Source organism: Indicator indicator, chromosome Z (assembly GCF_027791375.1).
Source record: "Indicator indicator isolate 239-I01 chromosome Z, UM_Iind_1.1, whole genome shotgun sequence".
Taxonomy (NCBI): Eukaryota; Metazoa; Chordata; class Aves; order Piciformes; family Indicatoridae; genus Indicator; species Indicator indicator.
Window position 1 is genome coordinate 39,473,777 of NC_072053.1, and position 19,896 is coordinate 39,493,672.

General features: G+C 37.6%; 1 protein-coding gene across 1 annotated transcript in view; it reads left to right on the forward strand.

Annotated features, from left to right (window-relative positions):
* UHRF2 (ubiquitin like with PHD and ring finger domains 2) overlaps positions 1–19,896 on the forward strand; it is an 83,450-nt gene that overhangs the window by 20,363 nt on the left and 43,191 nt on the right. Inside the window, exon 4 of the mRNA XM_054397316.1 lies at positions 10,251–10,469. Coding sequence (XP_054253291.1) covers positions 10,251–10,469 — 219 coding nt within the window. The remainder of the gene's footprint in view (positions 1–10,250; positions 10,470–19,896) is intronic.

Genomic DNA, 19,896 nt, shown 5'->3' on the forward strand with positions numbered 1-19,896 from the left:
TCCTGACTCAGATGAAGGCTTGAAACTGTTCTTTTCTCAGATGTCTTGTGGGTATTCACACTGTATTCCCAGATCCAGGACTGAGTTACATGTTGTTTGACATCTGCCTCAGAATTATGTAGCTGGGAATTTTATCTAAAAGTGAACAGTGATTTCCTCTTAAGCTTCAGCTGTAATTATCTGACTAGTTTATACAAGAGCATACTCTTCTATACTTTGTAGGGTTTTGGGGTGTTAAAAAATATGTAAAAGAGCGTGAAGTATTAATTAAGGATTTTAATCCAAACTGTGTCCAGAAGTTAAGCATGTTTATGCTCCCTCCACCAGTTACCATAAGAGGTAATGCTGCCGTAGCCAGTCCTGTGTAGTCCTGTGTCTGTGTCGAGGAGGCTGGGCAATCTCAGCTAGCTGGGATAACTGTAAGTGAAGCCTTCACCACAATGGAGTGCACCACCTGTGCTTAAGAGTGACTTGTAAAGCAGGAGCAGAACACTTCAGTAGCTTACTGTGGTACCATAAGGACATGTCTTACAGTGCTGTGTCATAAAAAAGTTTGCCCTTTCCTCTAAACGTACTCTTTCCTGTTTGTTGCTTGTGCAGCACTAGATTTAGTTTGCTTAGTTTCAGGGAGGTGGATCTCTGTGTTAGCTTCTTTGTGGTTAGATCTTCCATGAAGTAAGGAAAAGACTTCCAGATGTTCAAAGGCCATCTTTTCTTGTTCAAGCAATTTTTAGTGAAGGTCTGCCGTTCAAGAAGCCTGTCATTAGTAGTCACAGGAAGACTGGACGTTTCTGCAACCTGAGAAATGTCAGTATGATACTTATGTGCAGGTATACATTTTGTGTAACTCAAGTGTAGGTAACTTTTTTCAGAGACATCATGTTTGGCTGATGATATCCTTTCAGGTTTTACATCAATCACCAAGAAGTTTAATTTATTAACTTATTAATTGAAGTAATATAGAGATGTCATAAAGTACATTGTGATTGTTCTAGGGAACCAGATACTGCAGCATAGGGGTCATCTATTTACTTCATTCTTAATACGAGCTGGGGAATTACGCCCTCTGAAGATTTTCAGAGCTGGAAGTAGTCTGAGGCCTTTTTGTTTCTCAGTCTAAGAAATTATAGTCAAAACTGTCTGTTCCATGCAGGATATGTGGTGGATGGTTTTATGATTTTTAAGAATTCACATGGATATCTTTGAAGCTGTATAGAGCCTCCTGGAGAAGCAATGTGAGGTGGAATGTGGTATGAGTTACTCATCCAGCTTGGTTTTTGGCAGTTTAGTTAGCCAGATGGCCACTAGTAATAGTTAGGATTCCTTAATGCTTCACCAAGTTCTGAATCTGTGCAGGACAGAATTTAAAATTATGGTAGATTGGTTAAGAATAGATTTAGTTTTTAATGTTTTTTTTCCTCCAGTTCTTAATGTTTGATTTTACTAAAATGGACATCATTGCTGGTGAACAGGAGAACTTAACCTTGATAGGCATGAGTTCCTAAGGGTTCTTGTTCATTAGTGTCCTTCTTCAAATAGAAGCTCTTCAGTTAAATACCTTTTGTTTATCTGATTATTACATTGCTCCTTGCTCCATACCAGTACACTGTCTTTCAGCTGGTTTGCCAAGATTTTCTCCTCTGCACTTTACTAAAGGTAATGTTTCTTCTGGGTTTGGTGAGAATGCTGCAGTCTCTGTGAGATCTTTGTTATTAATGGAGTGGAAAACTGATAGTCAATGTTAACCTTTGGCAGGTTGCTACTTCTATTTTTCAGCAAGATTACTCTTACTACTTCTCTCACTTGTAGAAGGAGAATGAGAGCTTGCATGTGGGTTTTAGTTACTTGTTTGGGGTTTTGTGTGGTTTTGTTTGGTGGTTGTTTTTACAAGATTTTTTGGGGGACCCAGTCTAGGTTTTGACTTAAACTAAGGTTCAACATGCTTCTGATTTTGGTTAGAGGACTAGTTTTCCTATATTCTGAAATTGTGTAGCGTTGAATAAGTTGGGATAGAACAGGCATTGTCTGAGTTGCTTGAGACCACTTAATCCGTACAGTCCTTACGTGTCTTTGTGCTGCTAGCTGGAAAATCAACGGATACGGTGATCTTAGAGATCATCTTAGTGGATGTTGGTAATCTGAAAATCTGTGTGCTTTTATCTCTGACGTGATTAAAGAATGCCACCATTCTGGATATCTGTAGAATATTAGTACTGGCTACTACACATGTTCATGAACTATGCTGTCCTTAGATGTGATCCTACAGTAATTAGTGTGTATTGAAGACATCAAACCCACTAAGCTGTGGATGTGCAGAGCTACTGACCGTGCCTATGTTCTGATGTGTAGGTTTTTAGGAGAGGTTCTTAAGAGCAACTAGTTTCTCTGAATTTTCATTTACATGTACATATTCATCAGTCATCCACCCTGGAGTACTGGGTGCTGTTGGGTTTTTGAAGTTGTTTTGTGCAGACAAGATAGTCAGCTTTGAATGGGGGAATTTTGTTGCACATAGCCTGGCAAAGCAGGTATGATCATGAATATGTCTTTTCTAGGGTGACCTTGTCATCTGTAGTCCAGGTATGCTGACTCTTGTTTCTTGTAGAGAACTTAGGTAGTTGCTATTAGCGATGCATTCATGCGTGCTCCATGTACCAAAAACACAGGGCAGGAGGAATGGGAAGAGAAGAATGTGTGCAGATCTGTTCCTCTGTTACAGAGGCAATTTTGTTTACAGAATATTTCTGAGAAATAAAATTACTGATGGAAAGTCCGTTTTGTTCTTCAGCTGAAGAATTAAGAACAGTATTAATTTGCTCAGTGTCTGGTAAGACATCTGTTCTTTCTGATTTTGTCCTTATGTTGCTGATGCTGTTGCACCTAAATGAAGAGCTTGTGTTAATGTACTATATATGCTTTTATTAAACACTTAGGACCTGCAGTCCTGAAGAATGAATTCATGTTGTGCTAAAGCTTTTAGAACCATTTAACAAAAAGACATTCCATATCCCAAAGAGGGGCATATGGAATCCCAAAGAAAGCTTTGAAGGCACATAAGAATTAATCACTGATTACCATACCTGTAAGCCTCAGTCAGTAAATCTGTCTCATTATCTAGTTAGTGTTCCATAAGCTGTGTTATGTCATAAATATACCACAGTAATTCTAGACCCTCAGACCAAAAACGGAGTTTGCAAAAAGATTAATGAATATACTGGCCTCTAATAAAAGGGGACTGATCTAGTGGTGGGCACCTGTTGGACTTCTGTGTTCCGAAGTGTACATCTCAAGTAACTCACTAGTATCAGTCTGTCAGTGGTAGCTCTCATTTTGGAATGGAAGGTTTGCTGTTTTAAACTGCTACAACGAATTGACCCATAAACTTATGCTCCTGTGTGGATGTTTGTCTTTCTTTTTTTTGTCCTGGGGTGGGGGGGTATTTGTTTTTTTGGTGTATGTGTGTGTTTCCGCTTGAGAGTTATTTGTAATACTGACTCTTTTCTTCCATTTTAAGATTATTTGCTTCTGAAGTGTTTCAGTCGTATAAGGGGATAGATGCCTGATGCTAGCTGAAAGAGATATAAAAATAAGAAAATTTGGGCAACAGACTTTATATCTAGGCAGGTGGGGAATAGTGCAAGGTGAAAAAAACAGGAGGAAGAAAGGAGGGATCCTACTTTAAGTTGTGGTGTGGTTTTGTTTTGTTTTTTTTTTTTTAAGTTAATTTCCTACATCGTATGCTACTCAACTGCAAAACATTTATTCCTGTATTATTTCATGTTGTAGGAGCTTTGAAAAGCCTTAATTTCAGGAGGAGAAGGCCTTTAAGTACAAGGGATGTTTCTCACTGTCAAGAAGATTAGTTTTTATTTATTTATTTATTTAAACCTTCTTCTTACGCATCTATTCTATTTATTCAGGACTAATCAGGGTTGCAGACAGTAGAAGTTCACCTTGAAAGTGATGTGAGGAGAAACAGTTCCCAATGAAGGCTAAAGGTATTACTAATCATCCTTTTTATAAAGGGAGGAGACAAAATGAAAGAAATAAAGCATTTTGTTTGAAAGACTGTAATAGACTAGACTTCTGAATTGCTCTGTCCTGCTGTAGCCATTATCCTGGCCAAAAGAATTCCATTGGTCATCCAGGCTGTAATTACACTTTGAAAAATAATTATGCACAAATCTGCATTTTCTTCAAAAATGTGTGCATGTGTGTCTACGTATATGCATATATATTAAGAAAATCAGAATTTCACTGTGTTGTGATACAGTTAAATTTTAGTCATCCTGTCTGCTGTAAGTAAAATGCAAGACCCAATTCAATAGCAGGGAAGTGCAAAACATTTTGAGGAAATGCGAAGAAAAGTTTGAAGTACTATGTGGTCTAGAAAAAATTTCACTTTCTCCTTGAAAAATGTCTTCTTAGCTGAAGAGGTCAAGAGGAAAAAAATCTTAAACTTGCTATTCTCTTCTTAGGGAATGATTTGAAGATTAGACTTGTTCAACAGGTGCGTTTTTTGGGATATTTTTAACATGAAATGTTCAAACAAAGATAGTAGGCTGGGATTTAACAGAATTATTTGAAAATTCACACAGGTGTCATTACTGATAAATTGATTTTGGAGGCCAAAATACATGGTGGGCCATCCTTAGATGAAGCGTCCACTGCGTCTTCCTCTCACCTTACTTCCCAACTATGTATATCTGATAGTTAAGTTGTACTGAATTAGGTGGTTGTGTGGCTGTACAGTGATGAGTTTTTTGCTTCCTAATATATCTGAAAAGTATTAAGTGTGTATTACTGGGTTTTGTGCCACTGTGCCAATCAAATTAATTTCCCTAGTCCCTGCACAGTGTGAGCAGAAGAGAAAATCATTGCTTCTTTCAGAGGTAGGTGCTTTGATCAATGTTAGTGAAAGTGTGAGATGCAGAGAGTTCTGCTTTGTCCAACTTTCTGTCAGTAACAAACCTTTTTTTATAATTGGTCTGGCTACTTGGAGCACCTCTCCTAGCTGCATAATGTTGGTTTCTAGTTTCTTATATTACTGATTAGTTTTACTTACTTAATTTTCCCTGATTTTGATTATTAGACAATGCCAAAACGAGGAGATGTGTTAAGTCACACAGAAGTCTTCATTCTTTACATCCTCATTAGACAAAGAGGGCCACGAAGATGTGGCTGTCCAGGCATGTTAGTTCATGCTTGAAAGTATTTTGGGGGAGCAAGTTATATACTATTACTTTTCATTTCAGGAAGCTGATTCCTTGTTGTGTTCATGGTGGATTTTCTGACTGCATAATCTGTGTATTATAATCTCAAAGTGTTCGCATGTATTAGTCTTCAGGGGTTTAATGACTGGCAATTAACTGCAAGTCTTTGATTTCAAAGGTTGTGGACACATTTTGCAAACTGTAAAGGAAATGGTTTGAAAAGAAAATTGAAGTGTTTTTCGTGCCTTTTTCAGAAAGCATATGAAATGGAGGGGAGCTTTGCTGTCCTAGTAGTTGTTTGAGAGAGTAAGTGAAATGTCAACAGTGAACAACTTTTTCACCTTCAAAACGAATACTTTTCTAACAAAAAAACCCAACCAAACAAAAAAGTGCAGTCAGAGTGTGACTGAAGTATTTTTTTTTTAACTTAAATTGCTGTTGAATGTTCATCTTGTGAAGTCACAGAATCAAACAGCTGAGGAAATGGGTTTTCTTTAAAAAAAACCTAAACAACCACCTTTCAGCAATTGTGTGACTTGTCACCCTGTGTCCTAACTAGTGAAGTATAAACATGGTTTTGATTACATTCTCAGTATTTAGACTTGGTATACAAGAGTTTTGTGTTAAAAATTCAACCTTGTGTGTATTTCTTAAAACTTCTCAACTCCTGTTTTGATACTGTTTGCAGCTTGTCTTCTTTCAGAGTATCCATTTTGTCCACACAATGCAACAGTGTAAATTTAGAGGTTAATACTTAGAGCTAAAATCAATAGGGAAGTAACATGTTTCTCTTCAGGCTGCTAGTGCAGTTTCTCGGTGTTCAAGGTGCTTAATTCTGTAATTGTTAGTTGCTAGGTGAGGTGTGCTTTGAAATATGATACTTTTTTGTTTTAGTGACAAATTATTGCACCTGCTGTTCTTCATTTGGCAGGGCAAACACACAGCTGTGTTACCCAAATTATTTTTATTTTTCTCTGAATTTGTAATTGTGGTTTAGATGCTCTTCCAGTATAGTGTCATTCACCTTTTCAAAATGCCACAGCAAAATCATGCTGATTATTTACTTGGGTAACAAATGATCAGGGAGTGGTAGTGGTGCAAATGTAATTTTTATCGAGGCTTACCTTCTTAATCAGATCTACCTCATCTATGAGTTCATTCCTTTTTCTTTCTTCGTGTCCTTTTTTTTTTTAATGACTCCTCTGAGTTTGTGTATTAGAAAAACAAATTATATTTTTATTCATATTGAAAAAATAAAAATTTAAGAAATTGCACATCTGCACTATCAATTCCTGTTTCAAGAACTTCATTTTTCCAGTTCCAGTTGAAGGATATGTTACAAGTTCTCAGTCAATTGAGCAGACTTGTGTATATTCTGACAGAGAGGTAGTAAGTGTTTTGGTTTGTGTTTTTTTTTTTTTTTTAGTATTTGAGCATTTTAGGATTCAGCAGAAACCCTAGCCAAGAAAAACTGAAATTTTTACTTTGTGGGTAATTCTTTGCTATGGAAACTGTCTACACAGATAGCAAGAGTTTCTTAATATTTCCTATGCTAGTGTTAGTATTTACAATTGTAAATATTACAGGAAAAAATTAAATTACAGGGAAATAAAACTTAACAATGAACATGAAACTTCTTACAGGCAGTATTTGTTGAACTGTTCTGATCATAGTTACTGTTGTGATATCTGCTTTTCTCAATATTAGGTGCCAAGTGTCGTGAAAAACATGAAAAACCAAGAAAAATATATTCAGTAGTTTTAAGGGTTGAGTTGTGTCATAAAATCTTCATTTAAGCTGTACCAAATGTAATGCTAGTCTAATTAGAACACTGTTGTGAAAAGGTTTTTCTGTTTGTGTTTTGTTTTGGTTTTTTCCTCTTGAGGGCCATCTTAGGATTTTAAGTGATTCAATAAATAAGAACGCTTTCAGCAAACATTCATGTCTAACAGTAGTCTTTTATTATAGCTTGCTGGATTGAGTGTTTCACTTCATTTTTAAGGCTTGTTAAAAGATTCTATTTGTTCTTTGTTTTAGTTTATCAACAGAAGTCCACATATCCCATTTTTTGATACCGTATTTAAATATTGCTACTGCATACTTGAGAGATTATGTTTTAAGTCAAATGTTGGATCTTTACAAATAACATTAATTTTATGTTGTAGCAGTTTTTAATGTGAGTGTATTTTTTCCATACTTAGGTAAATTGTGGCATTGGATACATTCAAAGGCATGTTTACTTTGAAAGTACTGTTTACTTAGCATAATGGGGAATAGAGATACTGTGCTTAACATACGTAGTGTGACTCCAGTTTTGAGCCTAGCTCAAAATCTTGTGATAAATGCTGTTTCTGCTGTTCTGTCTGATGTGTCAGTTACAGAAAAACATGAGTAATGAAATATCTGCTAGTATTCATGCATGTCCATAAAAGCATATTTCTGTGTGTAAAGGCACAGCAGCAAAACATTCAGTGTCTGGAACCTCATGCAAACAAAAAAAAAGGATGGAATTCTTAGCATGGGACATATCATCCCTTTGTGAATTATCATTGATTTTCCAAAGTTGCTGAGCTTAGTTTCTAGCCAGTCAGTAAGGAAAAATTCATTCAGTGAAGAGTCTCTTCTTCCCTTTCTTTCTTTACAAAGCTGTTAGTTTCTGTCTATGAAAGGGGATTTTTGGTGTTTTCTTCTAGTAAATGATCTTGTTCTAGTTGTGTATATAAGTCATCTTCTTTTGGTTCTTAAATCAGATACTTCCAGAAGCATAGATGAAGTCATCGTTAACAAAATCTTTGAATTTCCTCAGCAGTACAGTAGGAAAGATTCTGTTCTGAGTTGTATAGGAGTGCAAAAGATAACATAAATCTGACTTTGGGAAAACAATATTTCTTGATTTAAATGTGTTCTCAGGGAAAACAGAACCTGAATAGATTTTGTTTTTAGAAAGGAATAGATTTTTTTTTTCAGACCAAGGTTAGATTTAATGAGTATAAATTGTTTTAAGTCACACATTTTTGATTTTTTTTAATCTTTTTCTTTCTTTTACAGTGACACTTGTACTTTTTTTAAATTGGTTATTTTTATAATCCCACTGATCTCATGTACTTCTTATTTCACTGCATACATGAATTAAGTGTATTTTTTTACTCACCTTCTTAAGTTTCCTCGTATTTAAGCCCTATTTTTACTTTGGAGTTCAAGTAAACTGAGTGTTTACTGTGTGCTACTTGCTGCCTTCTCCAAACTTCAGGAAAGGTTTGTTGTAAGATGATTGGAACTGACTAGTAGTTCAAATCGGAACTGTCCTATTCAGTGCCTATTCAGGCACTGAATAAAACAGACGTTTTCTCCATAGTTTATCTAAAGGTTTCTTAGAAAAAAAATAAATATTGATAAATTGTACCACGAATGTAAGGCACAATTTAGACGTCTGCATTGTAGAGAACAAAGGTTTAGCTACCACACCTCCCCCAAATCTGTAGTAGTAAACTAGTGTATTAAAATTTAATAAGGGGCATAAAGCACAGCAAAATGAACCTGATTAAAGTGTCTCAAATCACATCAGTGGGCTTTAAATTCATCCTGATACAAGCTGTAGTCTATATCAGAGCCTCAGGCTATTGGTATCAGTAGATTTAGTATTTCTTTATGTAGTAATGTAGTACGTTGTGCTGTGATTTCCCCAAGACCTTGAAATGATCTTTCTTGCCACAGGAGGACATTCTGGAAAGTGACAGAGGCATACTTCTACTGCTAAGAGTAGGATTTTGCCATTAGAATTTAACAGTGCTGTTTAATAAAGATATATTAACTATAAAGCATGAGTGCTCTTGCTAAAGTATCAATAGTTAATTGCATGATGGAAAGGTGAGTTAAGATATGTCATCCTCAGCGATGTTTATTAAGGAGGAGTGAATGCTTCTGAGAGCAGTTGTTTATAAGCAGTAGACTTGCTTTCCTTTTCTCACTTGAATTTGTACTGTGACCTTATGTAGTAGTAGTCAAGTGAATGAAAGTTTCTTAATGTGCCTACACACACTATCAGAAAAGGAACTGTATTATTGTAGTCTAGCATCTTTCTACTTTATGTAACAGGCTGGATTTTTTTCTGCAAGCAGTATTTCCATCCTGGCCTTACTGTGCTATTTTTCCAGCACATGTATGAAACATACAGGCTTCGCTATCACTGAGTTAAGTGTCCTATACAGAGGATTTAAAGGGGCTTGCGGTGTTAAACTGAAAAGTTGACATCTGATATCTTTAAACCTTTCTTTCATGCCCTGAGATTTTAGTTTACTGCTGTCAAGTATCACTGTCTTCTGCTAGATGAGTCTTTCTCAACTTGGAAATGAATTGGAGCTTCTGAAATCATTCACTGATTTTTGTGTGTGTGCTGTGGTGGCATATACCAACACAGGAGAATAAAGCAATTTCTTAGAAACCATTCCATGTTTTGAGTAACATACCTAGGATGTGAAAAGTCATCACGTTTTAATGTAAAATAACCAAAGTTTCTTAATTATAGTTCAGTAAAGTATTCATTTTAATATTGGATTCCTTACTAAATCTTGCCAAGATAATTGTGTTGTCAAAAGAAGGAATGATTCCCACATTTATCTTCCTGGATTTTTTTTTCCCCCTGTAATTTAAACAGGGAAACATTTTCAATATGTGAGTTAATGTATCTCATTGAGAGTCTTAGTTCTGTTTTTCATTTACTAAGTTTTCTAGTTAGACTGTTTTTGATAACCATGTTGCATGGAATGTGGACTTGGACCGTTTTCACCACATGAATTTGATATGCTGTGTTTGTAGGTCAAATTTTTAATAAGAACTGTCCTGAGTGAACGTGTTACTGAAGTTAGTGGAAATGGAGCAAATGTATTAAAACAAAGATAGGGTACTAGGTCAAATTTTTTGTATGTTTCATATGAAGCACATTTAAAAATCTCTACTTACGAAAAACGTGTATGACTTCCTACTTAGCTGCTATTAGAGGAGTTAAAATACTTACTGTTGTTGGTTTTGCTTTTCAAGGTACCCAGAGAATGGCATTATAGAAATGGAGACCAGGAATCTTCGACCACGAGCAAGAACCATTCTGAAGTGGAGTGAACTAAAAGTGGGTGATGTGGTGATGGTTAACTACAACGTTGAGACACCAGAAGAAAGAGGATTTTGGTTTGATGCAGAAATTACCTCTTTGAGAGAAATCTCAAGGACTAACAAAGAGGTTCATGCTAAAATACTGCTGGGGTAAGATTTGTTTGACCAACTCATAAAATCTCTACATATCATATAAAGTACATTGTTCAGGGCTTTTTTGTCCACTAGTCATCACTAGGTGAAAATAACTTTGTCATCCTTTGTGATGTCATACTTCGATTCCAGAGTATGGTTTTTATGGTGTTCTGACTTAGCTGGGAGTCAGACATTTTACATTTCCTGAGAGTGCTGGAGGCAACTGTAATATTTCATGTTTTTTCTGTGATTCAAATTGATCAGGATGTGTTTTTATTTATATTTGTTTGTGTTACATATTTACACATTTATATTAATTTACATATGCATTATATGTTCATTCTTATTGAAAGCTCGAAAACCCATTTTTAGTAATTTTTGAGATAATTTACAACTCCTAGGTCTCACTATTAGTCACCTATGACAATTTCAGTAAGCCTCTGAATCTGGATAATTGACTTTAAAAGAGTAAAACATTTATGCTGGTATTACAGCTTCTGATAAGTGGGATGTGGAAATAATGATTTTTTTTTCATGTTTTTGAACACACAAGAATATTTGCTTTGTTTTCATATTTCATTTAAAAATCTGTGCATAGTTCTTTAGGAACATTATTTTCTGCAGAAATCCGTGTGATATGATTGTCAGTAAGCTGTGTGATGGCTACCTGATGATAGATGACCAATCTTTATTGGCAGACATAGGGACCTTTTCTGTGAGCAAAGCAAAAAACCCAGCCTTCAGATGTAAATCAAGAATTCGAGTAGGTAGTTTAAATAATTAACTCTGAAGGGAGAAGATATTAAGAAATGGTGTCCATTCTGGAAAGGTTAAATTTTTCATGCTAATACACTTCATACTTTATGACATTTGGTCAATCAGATAACTTCTGACCTTATATGAATAGAACTGTTTGTATATCAGTTTGTGGGTTTCAAATGTCTGATAGCATTCTTTAAAACTATTGGCTGCATGGATTTTTTTCGTAATTTCCCCCAATTATTAAAATATGATATCCAAAATGTGTTTTATATTGGCAAAAGCAAATGTGATGGCTAGTAAATAATTTTGGTTCATGCTGATTTGAACCAAATCCTTTCTATAGTATAGTCTTTTTAAAATCTATGTGACAGTTAATACTTCAAATTGGAAGATGGTAACTTAAAATAACCATTGAGTACTGCGGAAAGTATGGGTTCCCTGTACTTTACACTTATGATTCTGATGTGGTGAATATTTTCAAATTAATTTCCATTTTTTTCCAAATGAAATCTTATTTCAATTAACTTCCTTCTTAACTAGGAATTCAGGTGTCATTTGTATGTTGATGGCTTTTATGTTCGGTAATTGACTAGCTTGCAGAGTAAGGTTATCAGACTCCTGCCATTTCTGAAACTTAGCAAGGAATGATTCTCTGTCATTGGTATGTGAGTTGTCCCTCTCAATTAACAGTGAAAGTATAAGGTAGATCTCCTTGTGTTCGTAAACTGGTGGAAAGAACATGCTGCAACAAGAATCACTTGCAGGTATATTGGGCTATAAAATAAAAAACAATGTCTTTGTTTCAGTGTTTATAAATGTATTAATACACGAATTTAATTACATGATAATACAAAATGTGTTAGTATTGCTTTTGATGAGGATTTCATGAAGCTGTTGGCACAATGACAGAAAATATCATGAAGATGTACTGTTTGTGTTAATGCTTTGGAACTTGCAGAACATGTGATGAGTACTTCTTTACTGTATATGGTTGAAATGCTTGTTTATTAGGTGTTACTTTCACTTATGTCTCAAGTCGTAACTTAAATGAAATGTTGTGAAGAGTCTGGCATGAGTTCATATTTTGGGAAATAGATATGAATTAGAGAATATTTTCAAAGAGAGGAATTAGACTACCCAGGGGAGACAACGGCAGCACTATACAGTGCAAATGAAATTTGTAATTGCAGGATGTCTAAGAATTATCCAGACTGGACTTACTGAGTCTCAGGCACAACTATTAGGGAAACAGCAGTTCTTTGACTGTGCAATATACACATAGGCCTAGGACCATAGCTCTCTCATGATTGTGTGTGCTTGCTTACAGCTTAGAATGGTCTCTGTGTGTGGTACCTCTGAATTGATTTTAGCTAAATTTGCAGAGTGAACCTCTATTTTTGAATATCCTCTGGTTTTACTTTTTAGGAGTATCTTCTATATAATGATAAAAACAATTTTCTGTAATCCAGGGTAATGCAGCTTGTTGTCATTGCATTTCAAAGGGCATGTATCAAATGCCTGTTACTGAGGACTAGCTGTGAGGCAAACTGTTCACAGTTCGTTTTGTGGTTGGAGCTGGTTAACGTGATTAAAGTCACCAGGCCACATTAAATCAATGTAGTTCAAATGATGATTGCTAGAGTTCAAGTTAATTACACACAAAATCAGTTCTTTTCATCACTTCGGGCTTTGAAAGTTTGAACCGATACCAAGAGTTTTATTTTGTTTATTTTGTTTAAGCCTTTGGAGTTGTATATCAGAAAAAAATGTTTATTCTGCAGATTTTACACCTCTTATACTGAAAACTTAATGAATTTAAGGTCTTTACCTAAACAGCAGTAATAGGAAGTAATCAAAATGGTCCTAGATTTTCAGTTTTATATGTTATTTTTTACTTCTGCAGGATTTTGCATGGGGCATCCTGCTCCCAAAAGGGAGATTTTCAGATCTGTCTCTGTATATGCTTATTATGCTTGTTTATGTAACCTGCCAGATCTGGGATTTACCTTGCTATTTTGGTTTGGGACTTTTTTCTGTTTGTGGTGTGGTGGTTGGGGTATTTTTGTGGTTTTTGGTTGGTTGGTTTTGGTTTGTTGTTTTTTTTTTTTTTTCTGGTTGCTTGGTTGGTTTTGGTTTTTTTGTAGGATACATTTCTGTTTGTTTTCTTTAAGACTCCTTTTATTCATGTCTTGCATATTCATTTTCTCAAGAGGGTAGTGTGATGGGTTTTTATCATCTTTATGGAACGTGTGCAGATTTTGCTTTCAGATGCTTCTTCTAGTTGTTTTGAACAAGTTTTCCTGTTTATATTTAACTTGTCTTTTTTGAAATCATATATAAATTTTTTTTGGTAGCTTTGCACAGCTACAGGATTTAAACACCTTCCAGAATGGTGAACTAACATCGAAATGAGTCTTGCATGTTGTTCTGCAGCATTTCAAGAATTCTTGACATTCTGTGGATTTGTACCTAGCTGGTCAAAAAAAGAAAAAAAAAAAAAGTGTTCCTGGCATTTGTACTTTATTTTGACACTTACAAAAATAACGGTACCAATACTTCCTGTCCCTCTCAGTATGTATCAACATGTCATAGTTTTTGTCACATTTCTTGCCCAACAGTCTAGTTCTTGTACTGTATTTCTTAATTTTTAGGCTTGGATTTTCTGTGTGAGTGGTTTATTCCTTACTGATGGGTGTATACTTTTGTGATAAAACTTTCTACCCAAAGTTACTTCCTACTTAATTTGTTTTAATGTAGATTTCTTGACTGTTGTTGGTTGATCTGGGAAGACATTGTTTTACTGGCATGTGGAATATTAACAAGATTTTTATACTAGTTTTTGTACTGCATTATCAGGTATCCTACTAATAAGAATTCTAATTGCTGAAGAACACACATGCAACTTTCTTGCACAGACCTAAAAATGGCATGTTCTGGGCAACAAAACTTGGGCCTCCCTCTTTTCTCTTCACATGACTTCATGGGAGCTGTTATCTCTGAAGAGACTTCCCTTTAGGTGAATGCAGCTGTTCCAAATCAAGGTAGATTCTGAGTGTCCAAGAAGACTGCTGGGATTTTTCTTAGTCGTTCTGCAGAGCTTATGCCCAGAACTTAAGTACTTTTGTGAGTTGGTTTACCTTGGTCTCTACAGTGAGAGTTGGCTCTTTTCATAGCCTTAGGTAGTAACATCACAGTTCTGAACAGGAATGACTCTAACAGGAAGAGTGTTTTGGGTTCCACTTAATTACTTGTTGGATAACAAACCTCATGTTTGATGTGGAAATGTGAAAAGAATTAACTGTTTGAACATAAGAAAGGAAGCTTATTAGAAATCAAACCGTGTATTTTTAAATTCCAGATTAAATTTTTGATCTTGTCTCAGTTATGATTTCATTCTTGAGGAAAATCTTAAGAAATAAAAGATATAATTGACATGAGGGTAGAGTATTATTAGAGACTTTTGAGTAGCATATAGTCCCCTCTCTTGTAAAAACAAACCAACTCAACCAACCAAGCAAAAACAACAGCCAAAAATGGAGTCTGGGATGCAGGAGAAACTGCCCAGAAGGTATTTGAACACACAAGGACTGGAGAAAAGTTGTCCTGGATTTGTTGTGGTCACAGGTAAGAGACAGAAGAACAGTACCTGACTGAGAATAGTTCATGAAGAGAGCATGAACAGAGTGAAGTCTTTGACCACTCTCTGTGGTAGTTTTCTTCTCTACTGAGGTCATCAATGAGATACAGTAGCTTAGTGTAACATGAAATCAAAACCAGTTTCAGAAAAAACTGCAAGAATACATTTTGAAGGTTAGTAGGTTGACTTTATTACAGATACCCTTTTCATCTGTCCTCTTTCTCCTCTCCCCTGTGTCTCTTTGGGAAAAAAGTCTATTTTACAAATACTCTCTGAATAGTTACGATAGTCAGATTCTATACAGAACCACAGAATCAATAAGGTTGGAAAAGACCTCAAGGAGCATCAAAGTCCAACCTGTCACCCAAGACCTCATGACCACTAAACAGATCATAGCTGTTCTTCCACATGTTTTGTTTTCCTGCTTTATAAAGATGACAAATTTTCAGGAGGTTCCAATATGCAAAGAGGAGTGCAAGGGTTACAGTTTTAATTGCTTACCCATAATAATTGGTTTTGCACAGAGGAGAAATACTTTATCTCTTGATACTTCCCTCTCCCCAGTTCTTAAAGAGTGTATCAGAAGTAATTTATTTGGTCTTTTGTGCACACTGCCTTACTGGCAACATGGAGGAAGTGATACTCAGTTGTTTCAGAAGCTTGTCCAAAATAGAGGGAGAGCAGACTAGGTTATTTTTAGCGTTATTATGAAATGATAATTAATGATTTCAAGTCTTTTGGACTGCGAATCACACAATCACAGAAACATTCAGGTTGGAAAAGACCCTCAGGATCACCAAGTCCAGCCATTAACCCTGCTCTACAAGGTTCACTCCTAAACCATATCCTCAAGTACCACACCCAAATGACCTTTAAACATATCCAGGGTTGGTGACTCAACCGCCTCCCGGGGCAGGACATTCCAATGCCTGACCACTCTTCCTGTGAAAAAAATTTTCCTAGTGTCCAGTCTAAACCTACCCAATTGCAGCTTGAGGCCATTCCCTCATGTTCTATCACTAATTACCTGTGAGAAAAGACCAGCACCAGCCTCTCTACAATGTCCTTTCAGGTGGTTGTAGAGAGCGATGAGGTCTCCCCTCAACCTCCTCTTTTCCAAACTAAACAGCCCCAGCTCCCTCAGTCGCTCTTCATAAGGTTTATTCTCCAGGCCCTTCACCAGCTTCACTGCCCTCACTCCAGCACCTCCACATCTCTTGTATTGAGGTGCCCAAAGCTGGACACAATACTCAAGGTGTGGCCTCACCAGAGCTGAGTACCAGGGGACAATCACCTCCCTACTCCTGCTGGACACAGTGTTTCAAATACAAGTCAGGATGCCATTGGCTTTCTTGGCCACCCAGGCACACTGATTGCTCATGTCAGTTGCCCAACGATTAGAACCCCCAGGTTCCTTTCTTTCAGACAGCTTTCCAGCCACACTTCCTCAAGGCTGTAGCATTACTTGGGGTTGTTGTGACCCAAGTGCAGGACCTAGCATTTGGCCTTGTGAAGCTCATCCCATTAATGCTGGCCATTGATTCAGTCTCTCCAAGTCCCTCTGTAGAGCCTCCCTACCCTGTGCAGATCAACACTCCCACCCAGCTTGGTGTCATCTGCAGATTTATGCTGAGACCCTCTATGTCTTCATTTAGGTCATCAATAAAGATGTTAAACAGAAGTGGTCCTAACGCTGAGCCCTGAGGAACACCACTTGTGACTGGTTCCCAGCTGGATTTAACTCCACTGACCACCACTCTTTGGGCCCGTTTGCCCAGCCAGCGTTTATCCAGCAGAGCCTGTGCTCATCCAAGCCATGGAGCAGCAAGTTTGTCCACAAGAATTCTGTGGGGAACAGTGTCAAAGGCTTTTCAAAGTCTAGGTAGAAAATATCCACAGCCTTTCCCTCATCCAATAGTTGGGTCATTTCGTTGTAGGAGGAGATCAGGTTTGTGAACGTATGGGTTCTTTTATCTTGTAATTCTGAAACTCAAGCTGCAAACTAAGCCTGCTTTACTAGAGACAGTGTTATCTCTGGCTAATATTTAGCTCAAGTGTGCAAGAACTTGTGTCCTGCTGGTGAAAGGGTAAGACTTCCAAGGACATATCTTCCCAAGAGAAAGGAGCAAGCAAAATCCCATGTATCAAAGGCTGGTTCATTGTACAATTTGTATGAACAGGCATTAGGCTTTTAATACCATGGGGCCCTTAATGGGTTCACATCTGTCCCTAAATATCTTTGATCTTCAAATAGGATAAGAGCATCTACATCATGAGTGTCATGATACAGAGCCAATATCATGAGTAGAGTTTTGGGTAGCAAGGGGGTTTTACTGCGCACAGTTTAGGGAGGTATTGGCCCATGCATGAAAAGCAAAGTATAGAGGATAGTGGGAACCCGCTTTGGGACTGGTAGAGGAAGAGTACCTATTTCGAGTGCATGCATTGAAATATATATGGCCTGGACAACCAGCAGGAAAAATTCACAGAATCACACAATGTTAGGGGCTGGAAGGGACCTAGAAAGATCATCTAGTCCAACCTTCCTGTCAGAGCAGGATCACCTGGAGCAGATCACACTGGAACACAAACAGATGGTTTTGAGTATCTCCATAGCACTGCAGGTTGTTGCTGTAGTGGATGCAGGATGAGATAACTCACAGGAGTGGAGTGAGGGCTGGATGGATATGAACTTCTCAGGAAAGGCAAAGATCAGAGGGGCATAGCTGCTGTGATGTGATAAAGTTTGGATGTAGGGCAGCTCCTGAGTGTCATGACAACAGCCTTATTGAGAGCTTGTGGACAGAGATGGGAGCAGTTGAAAGGGTGACACAGTGGTCACCCAGTCAGAGCAAGGAAGAACGCAAAACTGTTCCAAGTTTTCCATTCCCCTATTTGTTTGTTTATTTGGGTGGGTGTTTTTTTGGAGGGTTTTTCTTTTTGGTCTCTGTTAGTGGGGTGATACTGGACAACAGCTGGATCTGCTGTTTGTTATCAACAGCTGCTTTGGGGATCAAATGAGCAATGTCAGCCGTGGCTCTACTGACTGTAATATCATATATACCAAGATCCTAATTGAACCTGAGAAAGCAGAGTAGCAGAGCACAGACTTTTGAATTTGGTAGAGCTTCAGTTTCATTTAAGGAACTGGTTGATAGGATCCAACGAGGAACAACTGTGAGGGGTAAAGGAGTTTGTCAGTGTAGATAGGTCCTTAAGGACACCCTTCTCCAATGCAAAGTATCATTCTGATACTCAAGAAACTAATAGATGCATTTGGGAAGCTGTCAAGGTTGAAGAGGAAGCTCTTGACAGCTCCAGTGCAAACAGTATATGGGAGCTGGGAACAGGGACAGTATAAGAAGGAATGGTTTTGAAGATGCAAGCATGGTATTAGGAGACCCAAAGCTTCTGTAGTGTTAACAATTGAAGGACATCATGGGCAACACAGAGAACTTTTACCACTTCTTTAGCAGCTGATAGAAGGCTGAGCAAGGGAGGTGTGGACCTACTGATGACAAAGACAAATGATTTGCTGTTAAGAACTTACTCATTGTGATGACCTGTCCTGGTAGCTGCACCTAGTGAAAGCATTCAAGGAGAGTCAACAGCAGTGAATGACAACTGAGTTAAGGAGTGTGTTTGCACTTGACTGGTGCAAGTCCATGAGACTAGATGGCTTACCTGCAAGTATGCCAGTGGAACTGGTTGGTTTTGTAAAGGTGCTGCTCTGTACAATGTTTGAAAAATTGTGGAGTTCGGGGAGGTCCTTGACCATTGGAGAAGAACAGATGTTGTATCTGTCTTCAGAGGTGGCCAGTCACCCTTACTTCAGTCCAAGAAAAACAAGGGGACAGTCCTCTTGGAAGTGCTAGACATGTGAAGATGATTTGAAATAGACAAGGTGGATGGTTATTTTTTGAGTAAATTATACCATACAAGCCTGACTGCCTTCTGTGATTTGCTCTGTGACCAAGAGGATAGCAAGATGGGAGGGAAAGTAACCCAAGAGAAAAAAAAAAACAGCCCTGAGTTGAGATAAGGAATTTTAATGGAATGATAAAGATGCAAAATTACAGTAGCCTGTTTGCACAAAAGCACAGCAAAAAGCAGAAACAGCAGCTTCAGCCAGTGACCTACCCCACAACCCCCAACCAGTCCAGGTGAAAAGCCTGACACCCCAAACCTGGAGACCAAAAGTAGCAACCAGAACAGGAAGCCTCTCATGTTACAGCCTGAATTTCAAGTCCCACACTACTTTACTCCAGCTAGCACTTTCATTTTGAAGCTGGCATGATGGCAGCATGGTTTTGACTATCAGCAGCAGATTCAACTCAGCCCATGACATGGGTTTAAAAAACATGAGGTTGAATGATCAGGCTCAGAGGAGTTGTACACTACCTGGAAAGTAATAACAAGCAGGGATCTGCAGGGGTGTATCCTGAGATCAGTACTATTCAATATTTTAAGCAACAAGATTGGAGCAGCAGTCCAATATACTCTTGGCCAAGGTTGCAGAGACACTGAATGGATGAAAGCTCAAGTACTGCTTATTAGAGAGACCTGAACAGATGGAGGAATGGTCTGAAAAGAGCCCGAAGATACTCAGCAAGGATAAATGCAGTTTTCTTACACCTGTGAAAGCAAGCGCCCCTTGCAGCTATACTGGCTGGGAAGTAACCCTGATTGGAAGGAGCTTGGTAGACAGAAAGCTGAATATGAGCCAGCAGCACATAATGAAGTCTTAACAGTTTCTGGGGTGTATGAGAAGGAGCATATATATCAGAAAACTGAGAAAAGTGATTTGTCTCTTTTATTATGCACTAATTAGATTGCATCAAGAATACTAGATTACACACACACACACACCCCACCCACCCTCCCTGCCTCAGCCTACCAAAGAGAGACAACAACTAGACTGAATTCGGAAAAGGCTGCAGAGATGTTTGAGGAGGAGCAGTGGTACATGTCAGGCAGACCAGAGACGATGGACATAAATTGTGACAAGAGAGGGGCAGAAAATTGTTTCTTCGGATTGCTTAA